Source organism: Pelobates fuscus, chromosome 9 (genome assembly GCF_036172605.1).
Source record: "Pelobates fuscus isolate aPelFus1 chromosome 9, aPelFus1.pri, whole genome shotgun sequence".
NCBI lineage: Eukaryota > Metazoa > Chordata > Amphibia > Anura > Pelobatidae > Pelobates > Pelobates fuscus.
In genome coordinates this window covers 148,327,607-148,349,322 of record NC_086325.1, presented here as the reverse complement: position 1 = coordinate 148,349,322, position 21,716 = coordinate 148,327,607, and the positions used below count along the sequence as shown (strand labels likewise).

Sequence of the window (21,716 nt, the reverse complement as noted above, 5' to 3'; positions counted from 1 at the left end):
CACAGCCGATGCGCCTCCTAGTGGCGCTCAGGAACACAACCACTAGAGGCATCTTTAACCCTGCAAAGTAAGCATTGCCCTTTCAGCTAAACGGCAATGTTTTACACCGCAAGGTTAAAAATAAAGGACTACTGCACCCAGACCACTTAATTGAGACAAAGTGGTCAGTGTGTCTTTAGTGGTTCTTTTACAGACCAAGGCAAATCTTTAGTTAGCACTACAACCCATGGAGGTCATTGGTTAATGGTGGAGATTAAAATATTTATTTTTGTGTGCATGTTGCTTGTCTGAAGCCATTGTTGCACTAAACCAAAACAGGCAACTAATATTACAGCCATTTGATGAAAACATTTCATTAAAATATAGCAAGGGATGCTTCTGTAAAAGGTCTAGTGCAGAACATGCAGAGTTCATTTCTACCCTGAAACATACATTAAGTTAGCATGTATACAATCTGTGTGCTGGGTGTACTCAGGCATACCCAGATAGGGGGAAACTTGTATTCAATGTCGGCCATTTCGTTTCCAGCTTGCACATTTGTATTATTTATCTGGCGATTGTTCTGTTTCAGTTTTCTTTATGAAACGAAACATTATACAAGGAAAAAGAATATCCCTGAACGGATTACCTAATGACATGTACCATGCACATCCTTACCCATAGCCCAATATATTTACATTTTAATGCACTCGCAGGATACATGGTCATTACTTGAAATACTGCTTCCAAGGATAATAAAGACGGGTGATCATAAAAGAGCGAAGAGGTAGAGCACCCAAGTACTCTCTGTAAATTAGATCTCCACAGCATGTTAAAATTTACCAGCAACATAGAGAATAATAAACCGTAACAGCACAATCCCACCAGGTGGAACTAGTCCTTCCAAAGATAAACCATCACATAGCAAACTACTAACCAGAGGACAAAGTATGAAAAGTATGCTTGTACGTTTACAATATATATATATATTAAAACTAATTTATAATACACGTACCATGTCTTTACCCACGTACGGCACCTGCATGCTAGTTTTACGGATTACGGAGGTTTGTTTGAGCCAACACTGAACTTTCTGTTTTCCAAGAGGGTTAAGCATACCCTTGTAACTCACGCCTACCTCCCATTATGCAATAGGTTGTTCAGTATTTGTTAATAGTTTCATTTATGAAAATAGGTGAATGAATCTACTTAGCAAGCCAATTGCACTCTGTGCATGTTCCTTTTTAAGCAGTTGTTTAGAGAAGCTATGAGACAGCGTGCACAAGTTACAAGGGAGTTGTAACGCAACTTGAAGTTGTAGTTGACTGGGGAGCGCTCTGTCTTTAGCCCTTTCTGTCACTGAAAGTAATTTGTGCTGGTGTTCTTGCGGAGATATCTAGGGCAAGTAAAAAGCATACCTACCAATATACCACTTCCATATCCAGGGAACGATCACTTGTGCTGAGCCTGCTCGTGTCCACGTGGGCACATACAGAGAAATACAGTATGAGCCACACACTCTGCCACTGCGCTCTACAAACTCATGTGTCTGCACTTTGGACAACATGGTGGCTAAATTAACTTACATGGCATGCCTAGTCTCTGCCAGGACAACATTCTAAGAGTTACATAAAATTTGAAGTTGTGGTTAAATTTTGGTACAAAATAAGATGCCTTTATACTGCATTGTGGCTTAGCACAGTTGTACTACTGCCATACTTGCATTGCTTTAAAAAACAACAAAAAAAAAGCTTTGGGTGGCTAGTGTGCATGCACGGCAAAACGTTGAAATGCGCCAATCAGCATCTCCTTATAGAAATACGTTGAATCAATGCACCTCTATAGTGAGCATTCAGCATCTCCACGAGTGTGGAGAGCCTTAAGCTACGTCCTGCAAAGATTGCAGGAATTCTTCCAGGAAGTCTGTTTAGTGACTGAGTGGCAACCACTAGAGGTGGACTTTGGCAGCAATGTAAACAATGCCTTTTCTCAGAAAAGTCAGTGTTTACACTGCAGACCTTGCAGAGACAGGATATATGCCTAGAACTACTACATTGAGCTGTACTGGTTCTGATTCTGATGTCTATAGTGTCCCATTATTCTTGTGTTTTGATGCAATGTGTCTCCCAGAAGTGTCTCATTTGTAAACACTGCATTTTCTGTGAAAAGGCAGTATGAGGCATAAATTTAAATATAAGAAATAAAAGCCACTTTAATTTTAAATACATGCACAGCCTTTTAGGTAACCAACTTTTACGTAACTTGGTGCGTACATACTCCATGCAAACATCTTAAATGTGACAGTTCCACTTTAAGGTTTCAACACTAAAAAAAAATATAATAAAAACTCAACTGGTAAATACCCGATTTCAGTGCTAGAAGCAAATAAACAATTACACACTGTAGCCAAAAGAATTTATGTAATTCAAGGCAAAATGATTGATTTGGTCATTTGTCTTAGTAAGAAGGCCAGAGTTGCACTGTGCAGGTAAGAAAAAGAACCTTGCACCAATGCCATTAATCAATAGACATACACAAACATATTGAGAGTGTTACCGCTAGACAGGAGTGGAAAAATTAATAGATACAAATCATTTTCTTTCCAACAGAGAGTGGGACTAGGGTATATTTTCCAAGTTCTGTATATGTACACAAGTATGTTTTGCTTGGTTGAGAAACTTTAAACCATACATTAACAAACAACATATGAATGCATCTCAAACACAGCTCGAGTTGTTTTTGCAGTTTACACCTACGTAGTCCAAGCTCAGTTTCCACGATCCTTGCTCCACAGCTCTTATCAATCACAAGTCAGAAGCAAAGCGCTCGGTATGTACAACCATGGGAAAAATAAACTACACCCTCTTTGAATTCTATGGTATTACATATTAGGGCATAAACACCTGTTTCTTAGCAGGCCTTAAAATTAGGTAAATACAAGTTCAGACATATTACACCGTGTCATTATATAACAAAACGGAGAAGCCATGTGTGAAAGACTAAGTACACCTTATGATTCAATAAGCTTGATTTGCAGCAATAACCTGAAGTTTTCATTTTCTGTAGGACTATCAGTCTCTCACATCGTTCTGAAGGAATTTTAGCCCTCTATTCTTTACAAGGTTGCTTCGGTTTATAAAGGTTTTCTGGTATTTGTTTATGGGCAGCTCTCTTAGGGTCTTGAGACAGCATTTCAATTAGGTTGAGGTCTGGGCTTTGACTGGGCCATTGCAACACCTGGATTCTTTTCTCTTTCAGCCATTCTGTTGTTGTTTCAGCCATTGCTGGTGTGCTTGGGATCTTTGTCCTGTTGCATGACACAATTTAGGCCAAGCTTGAGCGGTCAGATAGATGGCCTCGCATTTAAAGGGATACTATAGTGCCAGGAATACAAAGCTGTATACTTGGTACTATCGCTCCCTTTGCCTCACCCCTCCCTAGCGTGCACCCTCCCTGGTAAATAAAGGGTTCAAAAACCCTTGATTTACTTTGATTGCCACGTGCGCATTAGACCTCCCCATAGGAAAGAAGTGAATCAATGCTTTCCTATGGGGTTAAAAAAATCTGAAGCTGGATGTCCCCATGCAGAACGAGAGGACGTCCAACGTCAGGTACCGGACCAAAGTTCCGTTTTGATCCAGGAAGCCCTCTAGTGGCTGTCTGGTAAACAGCCATTGAAGGCAGACTTAGAGCTGCAATGTAAACAATTAGCTGAAGTGGTCTGGAAGTCCTATAGTGTCCCTTTAACTCTGGAATACTTCGGTACGAAGAGGTTTTTATTGTCGACTTAATGACTGCAAGGTTCCCAAGTGCTGCGGCTGAAAAACAAGCCCAAATCATCAGCCCTCCACCACTGTGCTTGACACATTATCACGCACTCCCACGTCATGTAGTCACGTGGTCCGGACGCTAACCTCGCCTCCCGCAAGTGGCCGTGCGAGAGATCTGGAAGATCTGAAGTTTTGCAGCCGGTAGCAAACTGAATGGTGAAAAGACTCTACACAGCACACATTCGAAGGAAGGAGGTGGAGTTTGGACGTTCTTTTAAAGTGTTATGTGAATAAAGATGTGCAACTGTACCCGTGGCTGGCGTCCTCTCCTGCATCTCTGACCCTACTTGTGGTCTACACGTGCTGAAAGTTAGAGCAGGCTCATCTGCTCTCTATTTGTAAGTGCTTCTTTATATCTTACACCTATAACATTTTTAAAAAGATGGCACTATGTTCTTTTGCTGTATTTTTTTCTTCTTTGAGTACTAGCTCGGATGATACAGACTTTCTCAATGGAAGGACTTTTGCAAAGGAGTGCACATCATTAAAATGTATGCACACTGGCACTTTGTATATTTATATGCACCTTAATTTAACACCATTCTGCACTGCTTTCTACAATGTGTAAAGTTTTAAAGACACAGCGCACCTTATTCGTGATTTGGTTGGTATGGGGGGTTTGTGCTTATATGCGGTGCTGTGCATTATGTCCAAACATCTCCACCTTGTCTGTACAAAGGACATTGTTCCACAAGTTGTGTGATTTGTTCAGATGCAACTTTGCCGTGCTGCTATGTTCTTTTTAGAGAGAGGAGGCTTTCTCCTGACAACCCTTACAAACAAACCATACTTGTTCAGTCTTTTTCTAATTGTACAGTCATGAACTTTAAAGGACCACTATAGGCACCCAGACCACTTCAGCTTAATGAAGTGGTCTGGGTGCCAGTCCCAGCTAGGATTAACCCTTTTTTCTATAAACATAGCAGTTTCAGAAAAACTGCTATGTTTATAATAGGGTTAATCCAGCCTCTAGTGGCTGTCTCATTGACAGCCGCTAGAGGCGCTTGCGTGCTTCTCACTGTGATTTTCATTTTCATTTTCCATTTACAATGCTTTCCTATGAGACTGGCTGAATACATGCGCGGCTTTTGCCGCGCATGCGCATTCAGCCAAGGAGGAGGAGAGGAGGCGGAGAGGAGGAGGAGAGCTCCCCGCCCGGCGCTGGAGAAAGAGGCAAGTTTAACCCCTTCCTCCCCCTAGAGCCCGGCGGGATGGGGACCCTGAGGGCACTATAGTGGTCCTTTAACATGTTAACGGAGGCCTGTAGAGTCGGAGATGTAACTCGTCTTTTTTTTTTTTTTACCAATTTCTCTGAGCATTGCACGGTCTGACCTTGGGGTGATTTTGCCAGGATGTCCACTACTGAGAAGACTGACAACGGTCTTGGATGTTTTCCACTTGTAAATCTTTCTCACTGTAGAATGATGGACTTTAAATTGTTTGGAAATTGCCTTATAACCCTTCTCAGTTTGATGGGCAGCAACAATTGCTTCTCTAAGATCATTGCTGATGTCTTTCCTCCTTGGCATTCTGTTAACACACACCTGAATGCTCCAGACCAGCAAACTGCTAAATCTTCGGCTTTTATAGAGGGGGTCACACTTGCTGATGATCATGTAATAAAGGGCATTTGAATAGCAGCACCCATCTGCTACTTAGCCTCTAAATTCCTATAGAAGCAGTAAGGGTGTACTTAGTTTTTCACATATAGCGTCTCTATTTAGGCTTTATTTTTGTTAAATAAATCATGGCACGGTGTAATATGTCATGTGACGTTGTTCATCTGAGGCTGTATTTACCTAATTTTAAGATCTGCTCAGGAACGGACGATTGTTCTTAAGTCCGGATTTGTAAAAACATAGAATTCAAAGAGGAGGTACTTTCTTTTTCCCATGAGTGTATCTAGAATACATCTGGATATAGTCCACAGTAAAACATCTGGATATAGTCCACAGTAAAACATCTGGATATAGTCCACAGTAAAACATCTGGATATAGTCCACAGTAAAACATCTGGATATAGTCCACAGTAAAACATCTGGATATAGTCCACAGTAAAACATCTGGATATAGTCCACAGTAAAACATCTGGATATAGTCCACACATTTGCTGAGTGTTGACTTTCTAGCTTATAAAATATGAAATCTCCTTTATAACATTCTCAAAATATACATCATCTCAAAAGTTCTGACATCAGTGCATGGGCGGATGCCATTGGGGTACAATCTTTAAATCAGTGCCTTTCTCCACCTTGACCTTTGGATTGTAACTCTGGTTTCATAAAGTATTTGTGCTTTCTATAGGATAAATATTTGAAGTTCGTATTCCACATCAACATACCAAGACTTTTTTTATAGTTCTGCTTTGCGCTGGAATACTTTGGTTTCTATGTAGAAGTTTAAATGGGGGTTCATCTTGGAACGGATTGTTTTACCTTATTTCCACACTGCCTGCATGGGTCATTCATTTCGGTGTGTTCCATTTTCTTCCTGGGACTATTGTTGTCTTGTATTCCAAACAGATATTATAAAAGAGTTTCATCTAAAGATATGTCAGTAGCAGCTCTCCAAATATGGAGATGTGAATGCCTAACTAAAACCAAGTCCTTCTCGATATAAACAAAGCAGAGAGGCACGCGCTTCGACTTACCATCCATAGTGCCTCCGGATCAGGGCAGACAACTCACAACAGGTCAGTAATTGTAAAGAAAAACGGACAGGGCTCCTTTTTGAGCTGAAACGTTAAATGGGCTACTCCAATAAACTTGCAGGAAATCCAATGATCTGCATGCTTGGATTAGCATGCAGATCATTGGATTAGGCCATCGCAGAGGTCTCCTCCGAGACATTGTGGAAGTGGAGAGATTAGACACGCAGAGAGAGCATTAATGCTGGAAACCGGTAAGTAAAACTTTCACTTTCTTTACAGAAAAAGGAGGAGTTGACTGACTATAACTACAGGCAGGGAATACAGAGCATTTTAGGACTACAATCCAGGCAGCCCCTCTTTGCTCACAATTGAGGTGGTTTAGTGATGGGCTATAGACTCAGCAACAATAAGCAATTCTGATAAATCCGTAGGTATTTAATATTAAAACATGCCAAGATCTAGTTAACTATTTTAATAAAACTTAGAATATAAAGAGCACCAGACACACATCTAAGGGCAATTTTATAAAAGGATTAATCCAGATATAACCAAATTGTTCCTTGTGCGCCACAATCCATCAAAAAGAGCCTACCCAGCCTGGCACTGCATTTATATAGTCATTAATTAGGGTCGGTAAAAGGTCATGCATTACTCTCACTGACAAGTCTATGTGATTGATAGCATACCATGCATAATCTGGTGGTATAGAAATAGCAGGTCAGATGTTACGGAGGTCCACAAATACATTAAGGAGACCTTACCTGCAGCTTGGAATGCTCCTCTAGTAGACGGTCGTATTCCTTAGTTAACCCTTCAGACTGCTTCTTGATGGCGATCACTTCATTCTGGGATTTATTCAAAGCTGTGGGAAAGTTTAGAGATGGGAAATAATAAGCTCTTCTGCCAACACAACGTGAAAAATTCTGGAGCAATACGGTCAGAAATCCAACCAAATACTCAGAAACACGTCTTCCATAAAAACATCTCAGCAAGAAAACCACACACACAATCCACCTTTATCAACCTACTTTTGAGAAATCAATATTTTTTTTTAAAAAACACTTCTAATATACCATCCAATACAATAATTAAATACCGACAATGAAACAAGGCGATAAAAATACGGGGGAAAGACCGTGAAGAAGAATCTAGGGACAGGGAGAAAGCAGGCTCAAACAGAGTGATAAAAGTCGCAGCTTACAAGATCTATATGTATTTAAACGACACATTCTCCTTTGCAGATATTCTTACTTGACTTAATCTGTAAAGTATATAGCGAAGTGCAAGCTCGGTTATTAGTCTAATAATGCAAAACTCCAATAGGCAATGTTAAACAATGCTTAACACTTTCTTTTAAAATACATCCAAAGTATTGGGGCAGGCCCTGGATACCATGCCTGCGAGACATGTTTTGCTGAAGCTCTGAGTTGTGGCTCAATTTACTCTTGATTTTGGGATGTTTTAGACCCGTAGGCAGAGCAATTAACCATCCACAAAATTCTAGCATTGGGGAGGCGTTTTCTTGCCAAGTTTGGCTTATCGAATGTGGACATGTTCCCACTAATAGGTCCGTATGGTATGCAGCCTGGAGCGCCTTGAGAAAGGGAGAGGCTCTCCCACCTTGAGCAACCCGAGGCAAGCCATGCGACAGTTGGCGCCATGTTCCCTCCCCTTTGGACCGGTGGGTGTGATCCCAGGCCACACTCTGGAGGTTAGCCACACTATACTTGATGGCCCAGCAATACCGCTGATACAAGCCTCAGTGTTCCCTACAAAATGGAGGATGCTGCGTGTTCCTCAGATCTTGGCTTGAGAGGTCAGATGTGATGCATCGCTTGAACAAGCTTTTAAAATCCTTTATGGATTAGCCGGCTGCTTGTCTGCACTTAATAGCTACAGAGGTCCGGTCACTTACCTCTGAGCTGCCTACACGATCCCATCACAGGTGCACAGATCTCAAAGCGAGGAGAGCCCAAAATTGGCATCATAGAGCTCCACGACCAAATTTAGACGCAGCTAAGCGCCACCACAAAAATCTGGTGACACCCTAAATGCAGCTGAGGCTCGAATCAAAGCTCCCAACGCGCCTGTACTCCACCCCGCACAAGGTCTTGATACCACATAGGAGAATCTTGCGGATTTCTCTAGGCCTGCCCTACTCATATGCCACTACCACATGTCTACACTAAGGTGGGCAACTGGGCTCGACACTGGGACTCTCGTGGGTGGACTCTGTGCGGAGGCATTTATCATCTCTAACATGGTACATTCCCCATTACACCTCTCATCACTATGTGCTGTGTGGGAAGATAATGTAAGTTGTTTTGCTTTTTGTTTGGTTTTCTCACAGTGGGACTCGCAACTTGCTTAGCTGGAAGGCCCCCTGGGGTTTTTACTCCCCCCCCCCCCCACCCACAGTCGATACTACGCTAACAAGATATCTAACCTGCACTGTGTTTCTCTTGTTTTTTTATTTCTTATTTTTAAAAATATGTGCGGATTTCTCTATACACTTCATCTTGTGATATGCATCATACTATTGCTGTTCCAACAGTGTGTAATGTTTTTACCATGCACATCAAAAACAAACAATACTTTTTTTTTAAAATAGATATATATCTCTAAAGTAAGTAAACCAATAACTGCTTGCCCACGGACCCTGTAGTTACCATCAAATTAACACCGCTTCTAGCTGGAATTTTGTCTTTTTTGGACTCTGGATTTGGAGCCATGCATCTAAAGAAACCATGGGTCCCTCCCAAAACATGGTGAAACATTACATGTAGACATTACTAATTCTTCAGGCATGGAAAGAGAGCCTGAAGTTAATCTTTAGAACCTAAAGCAGAAACCGATCACTACACAGAATGGATACTCAGGGTAAAGGAGGGGGTCAAATTGGTTGTTTAAACTTTATTATGCGCTGCTTAAAGACAAAAATAAACCAACTCTAACCCTCCTTCAAACTAGAGCTAAACATAACTCAGTGTCTACGGAATAAAATGTGTTTGTGTAGCAAACGGCTCAGAACAAGTCAGAAAGAAAAATGGAGTGGAGCAAATAATGGTAATCTTTGGTCATCTTGTCCAGAGTTCAAGAACTGCTAGCTTTTCTATCCTTATATATGTGGTTATTAGATAGACAGAGATTTTAAGCTTACTGGTGACCTCATCAAATGAAAAAAAATGCAAAGTGAGGAAAATGTGATATTAATATATGGTACATATTAACCAATGTGAGGGTCATTGACATTCAAAGCGTTAAGTGACCCACACATCATTTTGTCAGGACAGTCTCCTTTTAAAACAGCCCTAAAAATAGAACATGTTTTCCAAGAACTCCACATGGGGCCATACTTTAACCAGCCAAGTGTAATTACAGAATGCTGCAATGCACATAGCTCTTATGCAATCTGATGACCACACAAATATAGTTTAGAAAGACAGGCTATACATTAGGTGCCGTGATGAAAAAGGACACAAGAATTTGACATTTAACAAACAAATAACAGACTGGACTTCTCCCCAAAAGAGCAACAAACAAGCAAGTGACTGTCATAGTTTACATGCTCTCGGGGTGTCTAATCACAGAAAGATGTTCCAAACATCAGGGCAATGCAACAGGTAGATCCCCATATTTGGAAGTACGGTACTACAACTGCAATGATTCTTTGCCAGACTTCAGAATACACCTGTACTATATCTGGATACCTACATTTTGCAATCCGTGCATCTAACCCAATCTTACTGCTAGAGTGCAGGTCATGCATTCAGAAAGCCATTGCCATAGCCCTGGAACTGGTAGGGAAACCAGAAATTAGCAAAATATTAGGCAATTCTGCTCTAAGACCACCTGAGTTCCGGCATCTACATCAGAACTCCACTATTATTGAAGAGGACTGTGCTAATGATCTGAAAACAAAAGGGGAAATTAAAGACTTGGAAAAACTGTACTGCGAGCCCTTGATTCGCTGACCTTGCTATATCATACTTAGTGATAAGTTTATTCGAAAAACAAAAAACATCTTCAGTAAATGCTGGTTGAGAATTCTGATCTAACAGCAGTTTTGCAGGATGACCAGCAGTTGAGTTATCAACGACATAATCACAGCGAACCTTTCTAGAGGTCTAATCCATATATTACCGCAATCAACAATGAATAGGTTAGAAGGGAGTTAGTGATGTATAAAGATTATGGCTGACACAAGCAGGAGTTAGTTATAAATTGAAGAGCTGACCCTCTTTCTGTACGCTGTGCACCCCTGGACATTCCAAATACGATAACAATAGTTAATTTATAACAGTCTCTAAGGAGAACCCAATGTCTTATGCTGAAGCAGGTCGGTTTGTACAGAGGAGGTATAGAAAAGGACAAGGGTTTTGGTCCAGTAACCAAGCATTTGTACATGTCACAACTTGCTGAAAAAGGGCTAGGCTTGTTGATTCGGAGCAGTACCAAGCATTCAGTGGAATACTTAAAGGGGCAGAAAATTCTAGAGAGAAATAAACAAACAAAATAAATCTACCTGTTGAATGTTTTTACCTTTTGGAAGGTTTTATTTAGCAGAAGACCTTGTACACACACTGGCTGACCCTTACTCTATTAATGTGTTATAAAGATAATGCATTAAAAGACCATAATAAATGCCTCATCTATTTCTCAGGGTGTGATAATTACTCTATAAGATAAATTGATAGATAATGTTTAACGTTTATGTGGAGTTAGTGGACATGCATGCTAAATATTACTAAGGGGAAGTTGTATTAACGTGAGCTGGTGCTATACTGAGTCTTGTCGCCAAGCACTAAATATGGAGGAATTACCGAAAATAAGATACCTCTCGGCATTTCACACCTCAAAACTCAAAAAATAGCTGGTTTGCTCTTGGAAATGTTCCCTCGAATCTCCATTGAAAATTACTATGAATTTTCACTAGAATTCATGAAATACACACAAGCTACAGGGACCTTTCATTGTACAAACACAAATGTTGATTGTTTTTATTAATTAAAAATGTATGGGGTGTGTGCACATTGCACATTAAAAGGAGCATTATAATTGCCAGAACAACTACAGCTTAAAAGGTTACTCCAATGTCCATGACCACTTCAGCTTTTAGAGGTGGTAATGGTGCTAGGAATCCGTATATGGAATGTTTCAGCTTAAAACGTTGCACATTCAGAGGTATTTGGACTTTTGTGTCAGGTGTTCGTTACGACCCCGGCACATGTGACTTCGGCAGCCCAGGACGCCTTGACAAATGGAGAAGCTATAGTGCCAGGAAATCAAGTTTGTTTTCCTGGCCCCATAGAATCCTTTAAAATTCGGCTTAGATATTGCACCATAAGCTTTAATATGCATTACCTCTGTCCATGTTTGTAATAAAAAAAAAATTATATAACTGATGAAATCTTATTTTTTTTTATTTTTTTCTTAGCTTGCATGTTACATGTGAGCTATATGTTCTACAAAGATTGCTGTAATAAGACGAGTATCATTTTCAAAGACGAACTTAAATAATTTCCAAAGGGTGTTTAGTAGTGATGTCACGTGTTGTCATCAAGAGCTTAACAGATTACAGATCTCAAGGACAGTAAGGGACATCAATACTAAAGATTCTCTGTAAATGATCAGTTTCCCATAAAAAATAAAATTAAAATAAAAATCACTAGCCACACCTCCCGTGGCTGAGACTCTTACAGCCTCCCTAGACATTTCCTGAAAAATAAGTATAAAGATTTTAGCTTCCAGTATTGCATAATGCTGCATGCTAAATCCTGCAACAGCCTCCTCCGTGTGATTAAAGTTCACTCAACAGAACAGGATGTGATAACTTCTAAAGTAAACACACTGTGCTGTAAGATCTGATTGAAAATTTAACTTTTGTTTCATGGAGGCTGTGTGAGTCACAGCTAGAGGAGGTGTGGCTAGGACTGCATACACAGAGTGGTTTAACTCCTAAATGACAGAGAATTGAGCAATGAGACTGCAAGGTCATGATCCATACAACAAAAGTTATTTTGGTGCCAGAAGTGTCCTTTTAAGTTATTCACAAAAGTGAGAATTCAAGGTGAATTTAAACGGAAAAAAACTCTCAAAGCCAACTATGCTTTCAGTTCAGTTGCTATTGGCTTGAGTTTGAAATACACTTAGAACTGTCCCTTTAGTAAATAACCCTTTCTGTCTCCGTTACAGCTGGTGGCAAACCATGGAAGTTGACAGAATCACTGAGCATATCTTACTTTTCTTGGTCGACTCCAGTTCTTCCTTGAGCTTGTTGACATCTCCTTTGAGTTTCTTGTTTTCTTCCTCGGCATTGTTTTCTGGAAGATCACTCACCTCCACCCCAGCGGCTTTCAGTTGCTGAAAAGAAATGTATTTTTTTAGAAATAAAGGCGGTATTCATTTAAAGGTATAAAACATATCATCTAAAACCATGTGTTCCCATACTATGGCTTACAGGTCAAGCGTAATACATCAGCATAGTGAGTGTATTGCCACATCATCTCCTCTAACTTACTGTAGAAAATAAAACCTCCTATGTCACCTCTATCTACTGAAACCAACCTTTACCCAAATACATCCATTTTGTCTGCACAGGCTGAGTGTACCAGTCACGGCTGTCTTCTGCAAGCAGTATTGCACGACGTATGTAGGAATTCTACTTTCAAATTAACCTGGCCTTCGACCAATTGCTTAGACCAACTGAGTTTAAGTGTACAGTTATATTTTTAATCCACTAATGCAAGAAAAGGTTTTACACTAACAGTTTCTGACCTAGCAAATTGGCTGCAGGCACTACAAAAAAAAAAGGGATCTGTCTTCTGGGTAGCAGACTTTAAACCATGAGATCACAGGACAAGGATGAAGAGAGATTTGCACTCACGCAGAGAGCTAACACTTTGGGCTTTGGATAGGTTTGGTAATTGAAGACAAGTAGAAAACTCACACTTGCTCTGAAACAACTCGTGAACGATACAAAATTTTAAGTAGACGTGAGACACATCTGTTTATGTAATAACTTTTTGTTTGTGAACTTTCTGTAATTGTTGGTCTTTGCTGCTTTGTCACCTCCTGCTTACAGGATTTCACTTCCCTTTGTCCGTAACTAGTGAGAGTATTTGTTTAATTTTACTTTATGGTAATTTAATAGCATAACGGTTTCTCTACTTGCAAAGGGCTCTACAAGTAATTTCACGCCTTTGGGCATTGCGCTAAGCTTTTCTTCTGACTTTGTTTAGTATGAAAGGTGAACAAAGCCATGTGACAGAAGGCCTTTGAAACAAATGTGTTATTTTTAGAAGACTACATGTAAGTGTAAAAATATACATTCAACACACAAGAATAGACTTTTTTGTATTCTTCCTTTTACTAAAGCTCAACTGATACAATTGTCATAATGTAAACCAAAATTTTTGTCAGGATTATAAAGTTATGCTTTAGTTATTTACTGGTACTTAGAAAGACTTAAACTGGTAAATGCGTGTCGCATTAAAGTAAATAACTGAACTATGGAGCATGAGAGGGATTTGCGAGCGAAGCTCTAGGACGTGATGAAAAATGGTGATGAAACATTAAACCTTTAAATTAGTCTTGTCAACTATGGCAGGTCTACTATGAGCAGAGAATTAGTGTTGTCACAGACAATCTGCCCACACACAGAGATGGCACATCATCCCAGTGTGCATTTACACCAGGATAGAAGCCTGCCCAGAAAGGCAGCCAATCAGCGTTGCACATACATGGTATGGGCTTAATACCCTGAAAATCATCAAAAGTGTAGTGTGAGTGTGGTTCATCACAACAAATTCCCTCAATCTTCCCAACACCGAGTGACAGAGCAGTTGGTTGATTGAGAGGATTGAGCATGTGAGATGACAGGTCTGCCTTAAACTGAAAGCACATGCCATCAGAATAGGTTTCTGAACGCAAAGATCCAATCCTTTTTAACATTTTTTAGGAGCCTTTAGTTTCATGCTGTTTTGTATGTATATTATGCATGTTCATATAATTTTATAATTCTGCTCTGACATCTTCCAGCTCTTTCTTGTCTTCGTTGACATTTTGAGTGATCTTGGGTAAGTCTCAGTTGCTATTCACAAACAGGTTTCACAAACAGGTTTATTCCCTTTAGCAGTCGTTATTATTATATTTTTCCAAGGCGCCCCAAGTCAAAACAAATTTCTAGGTAGTATATATGTACAGCGCTGCGGCATATACTGGACCCCTGTTTAGCAGAAATATTTCCCGGTCAGGGGCGTTCCAGAACCGAATCTTGGGAGGGACACTGATAGATTATTTAAAGAAACAATCCAGGCACAATAACCACTACAGCACTCTAGAAAGGGGCGCAATGTGTGTGGAGTGAAGTGTGCGCGTGTGTGCAGTGTGTGTATGGGGGTGCATTGTGTTTGTGACGGATGTAGTGTGTGTGTGTTAGTGTAAAGGATGTGGTGTGTGTGAGCCAGTGTGTGCGTGAGGGGGCAATGTGTGTGTATTGGGGAGCAGTTTATTAATAAAAAAAATAAAAAAAAACACACACACTTTTCATTACCCCCCCTCTCATTACTAATCCCTGGTGGTCCCAGTGGTGAGAGTGAACTCTAGCCTGCAGCTCAGGCTAGTGTTCACGGCCGTGAGTCTGCCGTGGTAACTGCAGCAACGCTCCAAGCTCACAAGGGGAGAACCCGGCGGAGCTGGAGGTTAGAGCTCCCCCGGGTCCTCTATCCCTCTCTCCCCTGCTGGCTGTGCTAGCAGGCAGGAGAGGAAGATCTCTGATCTCCCCTCCGGTCCTGCAGAGCCAACAGCGGAGACTAAGGCACGTGACCAGGCACAGTCACACAGGTACGCCGCAAGATATTTTCCCGGTGCTATGATAGCACCGGGAAAATATCTTGCGGCGCCCCTGTGTGCCTGTCACACAGTTTGGGAACCACTGCTCTATAGTGAGAATTGTCGGTAACTGAACGTGAATGTAAAATTTTAGGCCAAAGTAGCAAAAACGCAAGCATAGATGACCGAGAATTTTTCCATTTCGGCTACTTTGGCCTTGAATTTGAGATTCACTTTCAATTTCCAGGCAATTCTCACTTTAGAGGATTATCCTGAGAGAAGAGCAGGGCCTTGCAATGTTCACAGCAGCCAACCCTTCTACCATCTGCGGAGGAATTAGACCAGAGGTAGGCAACCTTTTGGCACTCCAGACGTTGTGGACTACATCTACCATGATGCTTTGCCAATACTATTGCCGTAAGAGCTTATGGAAGATGTAGTCCACAACATCTAGAGTCCTGAAGGTTGCATATCACTGCCCTATACTAACAAATTCTGCTCAGTTGGGTGATCAAACCCAAGACTTCCTCTGAAATCAAAACAGAGCGTAAGTTTAATATGAATTTTATCAGATACCTTCTTCAGCTTGTCGTTTTCCTCCATGTACTTTTTTGCGGCATCACTGGCGCTCTCTGCCTGCTTCTTGAAGGCTTCATTCGAAGCCAGGAGTGTTGCTTGCTTGGAAATCAGTGTGACCAGGCGTCTCAGCAAACTGCAATGTAAAGACAGGAGTTTACAAGTTTACACATAACCAGTAAAACTGTGGATCTGTCAAACTGCTCAGTTGGATGATTTAATGTAAAAGTAATGGAATGGTGCGGACAGGTTATCCTTATCGATCGGCTTTATTTCCACCATTGGCGACAAAAAAGTTAATTAACTTGTAACTCTCTGACCAACACTAATGGCTCTAAACAGCAAACAGCCTCACACGCAGAGCTGATAATGGTTTAAAGAGAGTGTGATCTAATGTATATTGCAGTGCACCATAAGCGCCCTCTACAGAAAAGCAGAGTTATAACAGCTGTCCTTTTGTCAAGGGTAAAGTCTGCTTTACTCTGGGGAAGAAGGGGAGGTGGGGAGTGTAATAAATTGGTGTGAAATACATTTAAGACACCCGTTATTGAAGTTGGCTAAATGCATTTAGACAAACAAGTGCAGACACTCGAAGCGATTTCAAAGTACATTAGCTTGAAAATCAGGCAAATATGGACGAAGTTAATGAAAGGAAGAAAAAAAAAAAAAGAAAATTTTTACTGTAGCAGATGCTAGGCCTGCTTCCTCAGGAGGCCTGGACGGTGATTTTTCAAAACCACTTCTTTATTCAGCCGTGCAAAACAAACAGGCTGTGACGCTGTCATAGTGGGTTATTTATGCAGGTATAGAGCACATCACCAGCAGAGCAATGCATCGTTTTTTTAGGCAGAGTAGAAGAAAGCATCTCAACAGCAGGGAGGGCACAGGTAGGTCGAACAAAACCACAAATGAAAAGACGCTATTTAACCAAGCGTTCGTGTATTCTTAAAAGAGAACCAATTCTCGGTGTATAAACTATATAAAAAGTAAGCTCCTGACACTCAAATGTACCTAGGTGTATTATTATGACACCATGCGCCCTACCCACGAGACATCGAAGTGGCTCAGAGTTCCATAACAACTCGTGTTAGAATTCCTAAAGAGAGCATAAATAAACTGCAGGTCCGTACATATGGTACACCGCAGAGTCAGTACACAGAATCGGTCAGGCTAGATACAACAAGCCAAGCATTCACTGGAGCAGGCACGACGTGTACTTGACATATAGCTGATTTAAGCAGTGTTCCAATTTCAGGATGAAACAGTTCGCCATGTACTTAACCAATTACAAATGGTTACACTGCCCATCATTGCACCAGCCAAGATTTTGGCACCTTAATAATGACTTCTTGGAAGAGAGGATACATTATTACAAATTATTCCTGATGAATTTAAAAAAAAAAAAAAAAAAAAAAAAAAGTTATCACTTTCATTATAAGAAAAAAAAAAACAGCATAATTAAGTTATTTCAATTATTTTCTGTTCATGTAATAAAAACGATGTCCTATTACATTCAGCAACGTGTTGCGTACTCATCGCCACCCTCCCTGTACTATGTTGCTGAATAATTGGACCTGTAATCCTCTTCATTAAAATGCTGGACAAGGCTGTTCTAAAGGTATTTCTGCAATAGTTACAAATCATATTAAAAAAAACAAAAACTCAAATCAATACCAAATACATTGATTTATAGCGGCATAGAGAACTTTGATTACAGATCGTCTGCAAATAATTATTCCTATTGGTCAGTATTTTTCGGAAAATGCATTATACGAGGCACAGACGGAACTTTGCTGTGAGTCTTGGCAGTCATATATTTCTACTGTGTAGTGGTTGGCACTCCTGCAAACACACCTATGTCTTTTTTTATTTTAATTGTATTTTTTTAATGAATGCTCTCCATTTTAGAGTGAGAACTGTATTAAAAATAAAGTAAGTTTCTGTCACTTATTAGTGGGACCTTCTCAGAAAAAGAATCACAGGAAATAGTCCAAATGAGAAAAATCCCATGAAGTGGGAGAAGCTGTGAGAAGATGGCCACTCTCAGAATTCTAAGCAGCTAGGTGTTCGATTTTCTTTCCTTCCAAGAATTGCTTTTAACAAATTATTCGATCCATCTTTAAGCAGTCATCTGCCGACATTTCTCAGAATCCATAATCAGCAGATCGTTCTGTTATCACCTTGCAGCTCATGTAACCAGTAATACAGGTTCTTTCAATTCCATTACCAGGAAGTCCAAGCTGGCAGTGGTAACAAATCTACTAATATAACCTTGATCTGCAATTGTTTCCGAAATACGCTGGTTGGGCATCCAGATACACAGTCCCCAACAAATAATTCCAAAAATGTAATATTTAATACAAGCCTCATTAGATAGAAGCATACTTCCAGACAGACCTATCAGCTTTAATTGATTGGCAAATGAGAGTCCCAATTTTAATTCAGAAGCTTACTTAAAAAACAGACTGTGAAATGAAGGAAGTTTAAACATTAGATGACTCTTTACAGGAAGTGTTTAGGAAGGCTGTTTACATGCAGGGAGGTGTGACTAGGGCTGCATAAACAAAGTGATTTAACTCCTAAATAGCAAAGAATTGAGCAGTGAGACCGCAGGGGCAGGATCTATACAGCAAAACTGTTTAGTTAAGCTAAAGTGGGTTTGGTGCCTATGGCATCCCTTTAAAGACGGCATTCAACCTATTAACTGTAAAGTCTATTAGTTTGTTCCACACTTTGCGGTGGCTTGAGGCACACCAGAGAGCCATGGCACACTGGCTGAAAACCATTGAAAAAAAGACAAGGACAGCCACCACTGCTTACATAGTATCGTTAAATATCCATGAGAAACAAAAAGGACAATGAGTCATTTATCATTGCTGTAACTGTTTTGACCAGGAGCATAGCTTGTTTATCTGTTATGTAACTATTTTTAGGTTGAGTACGCATGGATAAACAAATACCACTCTGGGAAGGAATTAACTGGGCGCCCGTGCCAAGCAAACCCAACGTGTTCCTTTTACAGTTATGTTGTACAAACTGTGTGAGCAGGCATGTGATTACCACGAACAAAAGATACTCTGTACTCGCTGCATGCCACGTTTCCTGGCTGTGATTAAAGCACGGTGCTGTATTGGGAGTAAGTGGTTAAGGCATGTTCTTGAATAGCAGGTATGCAGATGTGATGAAAACAGTTTACGCACTGCTAAATGGCACATATAAGAATTATTAGCATGACCTATGTCAGATGTGCAGCTACTGCAAATACATACCCACGGTAACCACCAACATTTCAAATGTACAAGAGGTCCACTTTAATTATGGGGGGTGTGAATGAGGATGTGGTCAGGGTCGGAGTTGTTCTGAGAATTTTTAGGTGACTTAACTAATAATAATTCATGCAACTAAAATGTCATTTAGAGAAAGAACAATGTATCTTATTAATACAGATTGTTTTCTAAACACATTAATTGTAGTTGAAAGACAAATTACAGTGAGTATAATTGCCATGGAGCTCTGTGATACACTCAGACACAAACAATATGGAGCACCGAGAACAGAGGAAAAGAGGGATTTTGGCCCAAAAAAGGGACTGTTCGCCAGACATCGGGACACTTGGAAGGTATGTAAGTAAAGCACAGACATTAATATGAAGGGTTCTTTGAAGAACATTATTCTGAACAATAAACAATTTCAATAAAGCATTTGGGAATTATATGATTTTGAGATCAAAATAAATTATTACATTTTTACAATCAGTAGAAGAAATCTCATTGCTGAAATATGGATGCTTACAATGACACAGACATGGTTCAACACCCCAAAGTGTGTAATGGATTCAATGCTATTCTTAATATGGTCTCTGATTAAAAATGTATACTGCAAGACCGCATTTAGTCCATTGGGGCCATGCAAAATACATCACATATTATCCACAAACGCTGCACACTAGTTTAACCCACATTACTTATCGCTTTCTGTAAATGTGATCGGTTGCTGCCACCAAGTGTTCAAACTGTAAATTGCAAGATCCAAACAAAATTGGGGGCTATGCGTAAAAAGTGCCCTGCATGAAGAAGGGGTCGAGTTACCAACGGAACGTACCTGCTGGTTTCCATGGTGATTGTTTTGCGGGATCAATACCGGGACATTTAATATTCGCTGCTCAGGTCACTAGGATATTAATGCACTTTATATGTAAAGCTGCTGTGGCAGAAGTGATTTGGGGTGCCAGTATTAGTCATGTGGCAATCCAGCCATGAACCCCAAATAAAATTAATGAATACATCTTGAACAAATTAAAACAGAATGGGGGGAGATGAGCACAGTAAAATCTGACATATAGAAAGCTAGGGCATCACAGCACTGGCATTTGGAATAGATTCATACACATAGTAACAAGATCCAATTGCATGATTTCCACGTAATTAAATAAAAATGTATTGTATTTAAGCGAATATGAGCATTTGTGAAAGAGAAATAAGTGGCGTTTATCAAGCAAGTCTAAATGGTCACAGCCATTAACATTTAACAACCAACATGATAAAACAAGAGAAAACTGCTTGGTTCTGCCCAACTCAGCAGATATCGGGTTGTTTTAAAAATAAAATGATACATTATTTGTGTTTATATAGTGCCAATTTATTCTGCAGCGCTTTACAATATTATAAAGGGGGAAATTGAACAATAACTGAGACAATTACAAAATGTTACAGGGACAATAGGTAGATGAGGTCCCTGCTCAAACGAGTTTACAGTCTAGAGGAGGTGGGGTATAAAACACAATATGAAGGGTATTGAGGGAGACCGCAAACAAACAAGGTGAGAAAGTAGCAGAACTGGAGGTGAAAGTAGAGTGTGGCCCTGTAGGAGAGAGCAAGTGACATGTTTGTAAAACAGAAGTCACGCTGGAAGGCCATAAGCTTTTCTGAAAATATGGGTTTTGAGAACTTCTTAAATGATTGAAGACTAAGGGAGAGTCTGATAGGTGTGGGCAGGCAGGCAAAGGAAAGGAGCCATCCGGGGGAAGTCCTGCAAGCCCAAATTAGCAGTAAGGGTGCAAGCAGTGGACAGGAGAAGGTCCCCGGCAGAGTAGAGAGACCGAGAAGAGGCATACCACAAATCAGTGAAGAAATAGAACAGACAAGAATTGTTTAAAGGAACACTATAGGGTCAGGAACACATATGTATTCGTGACCCTATAGTGTGTTTAACCCCCCCATCCACCCCCTAACATAGGGAAAGCATTGGATTGGCTAAAATCGGCACGATGGCAGGGCCAAATGCCGTTATGGCCAATCAGGACCTCTTCATAGAGATGCATTGAATCAAATGCATCTCTATGAGGAAAATTCAGCGTCTCCATGCAGAGCGTGGGGATGCTGAACATCAGGGCTGCTTTTTCGGATATGAGAAGATATGAGGCTCAAAGATAACACCAATAAAGTGAGCTTGCAAAAACAGGCTTATTAACAGGAGGAAAAAGCTTCATTTTAGAGGGATTGAGTTTCAGAAGTGAGAGGACATCCAGAGATGGAAGATAAGCAAACGGTAACACGTTCTAGGACAGCGGGGGAGTGATCAAGGGAGGACAAATATATCTGGATGTCAGTGTACAGATAGTAGAGGAATCCAAAGGAATTAATGAGTTTGCCAAGAGAGGCAGTATAAAGAGAGCCAGGACAAGGGTAGGAGGTGTCATTGGAAAAGGAGACACCGAATGAACATTGGGAGAGATAGGAAGAAAACCACAAATGGACATCGCTACAGAGAACAAGGGATTGAAGAGCTTGGAGAAGGAGGACATGATCAAGTGTCAGATGTGGCAGAGAGGCCAAGCAAAATTTGTATCT

The 21,716-nt window shown here is 40.4% G+C and overlaps 1 protein-coding gene across 1 annotated transcript in view; it reads right to left on the bottom strand.

Moving 5' to 3' along the window:
• BCAP31 (B cell receptor associated protein 31) overlaps window positions 1–21,716 on the bottom strand; it is an 85,935-nt gene that overhangs the window by 27,710 nt on the left and 36,509 nt on the right. Inside the window, exons 5-7 of the mRNA XM_063432730.1 lie at window positions 15,868–16,003; window positions 12,702–12,822; window positions 7,221–7,321 (exon numbers count right to left, since the gene is read on the bottom strand). Of these exons, the coding sequence (XP_063288800.1) occupies window positions 7,221–7,321; window positions 12,702–12,822; window positions 15,868–16,003 (358 nt within the window). The remainder of the gene's footprint in view (window positions 1–7,220; window positions 7,322–12,701; window positions 12,823–15,867; window positions 16,004–21,716) is intronic.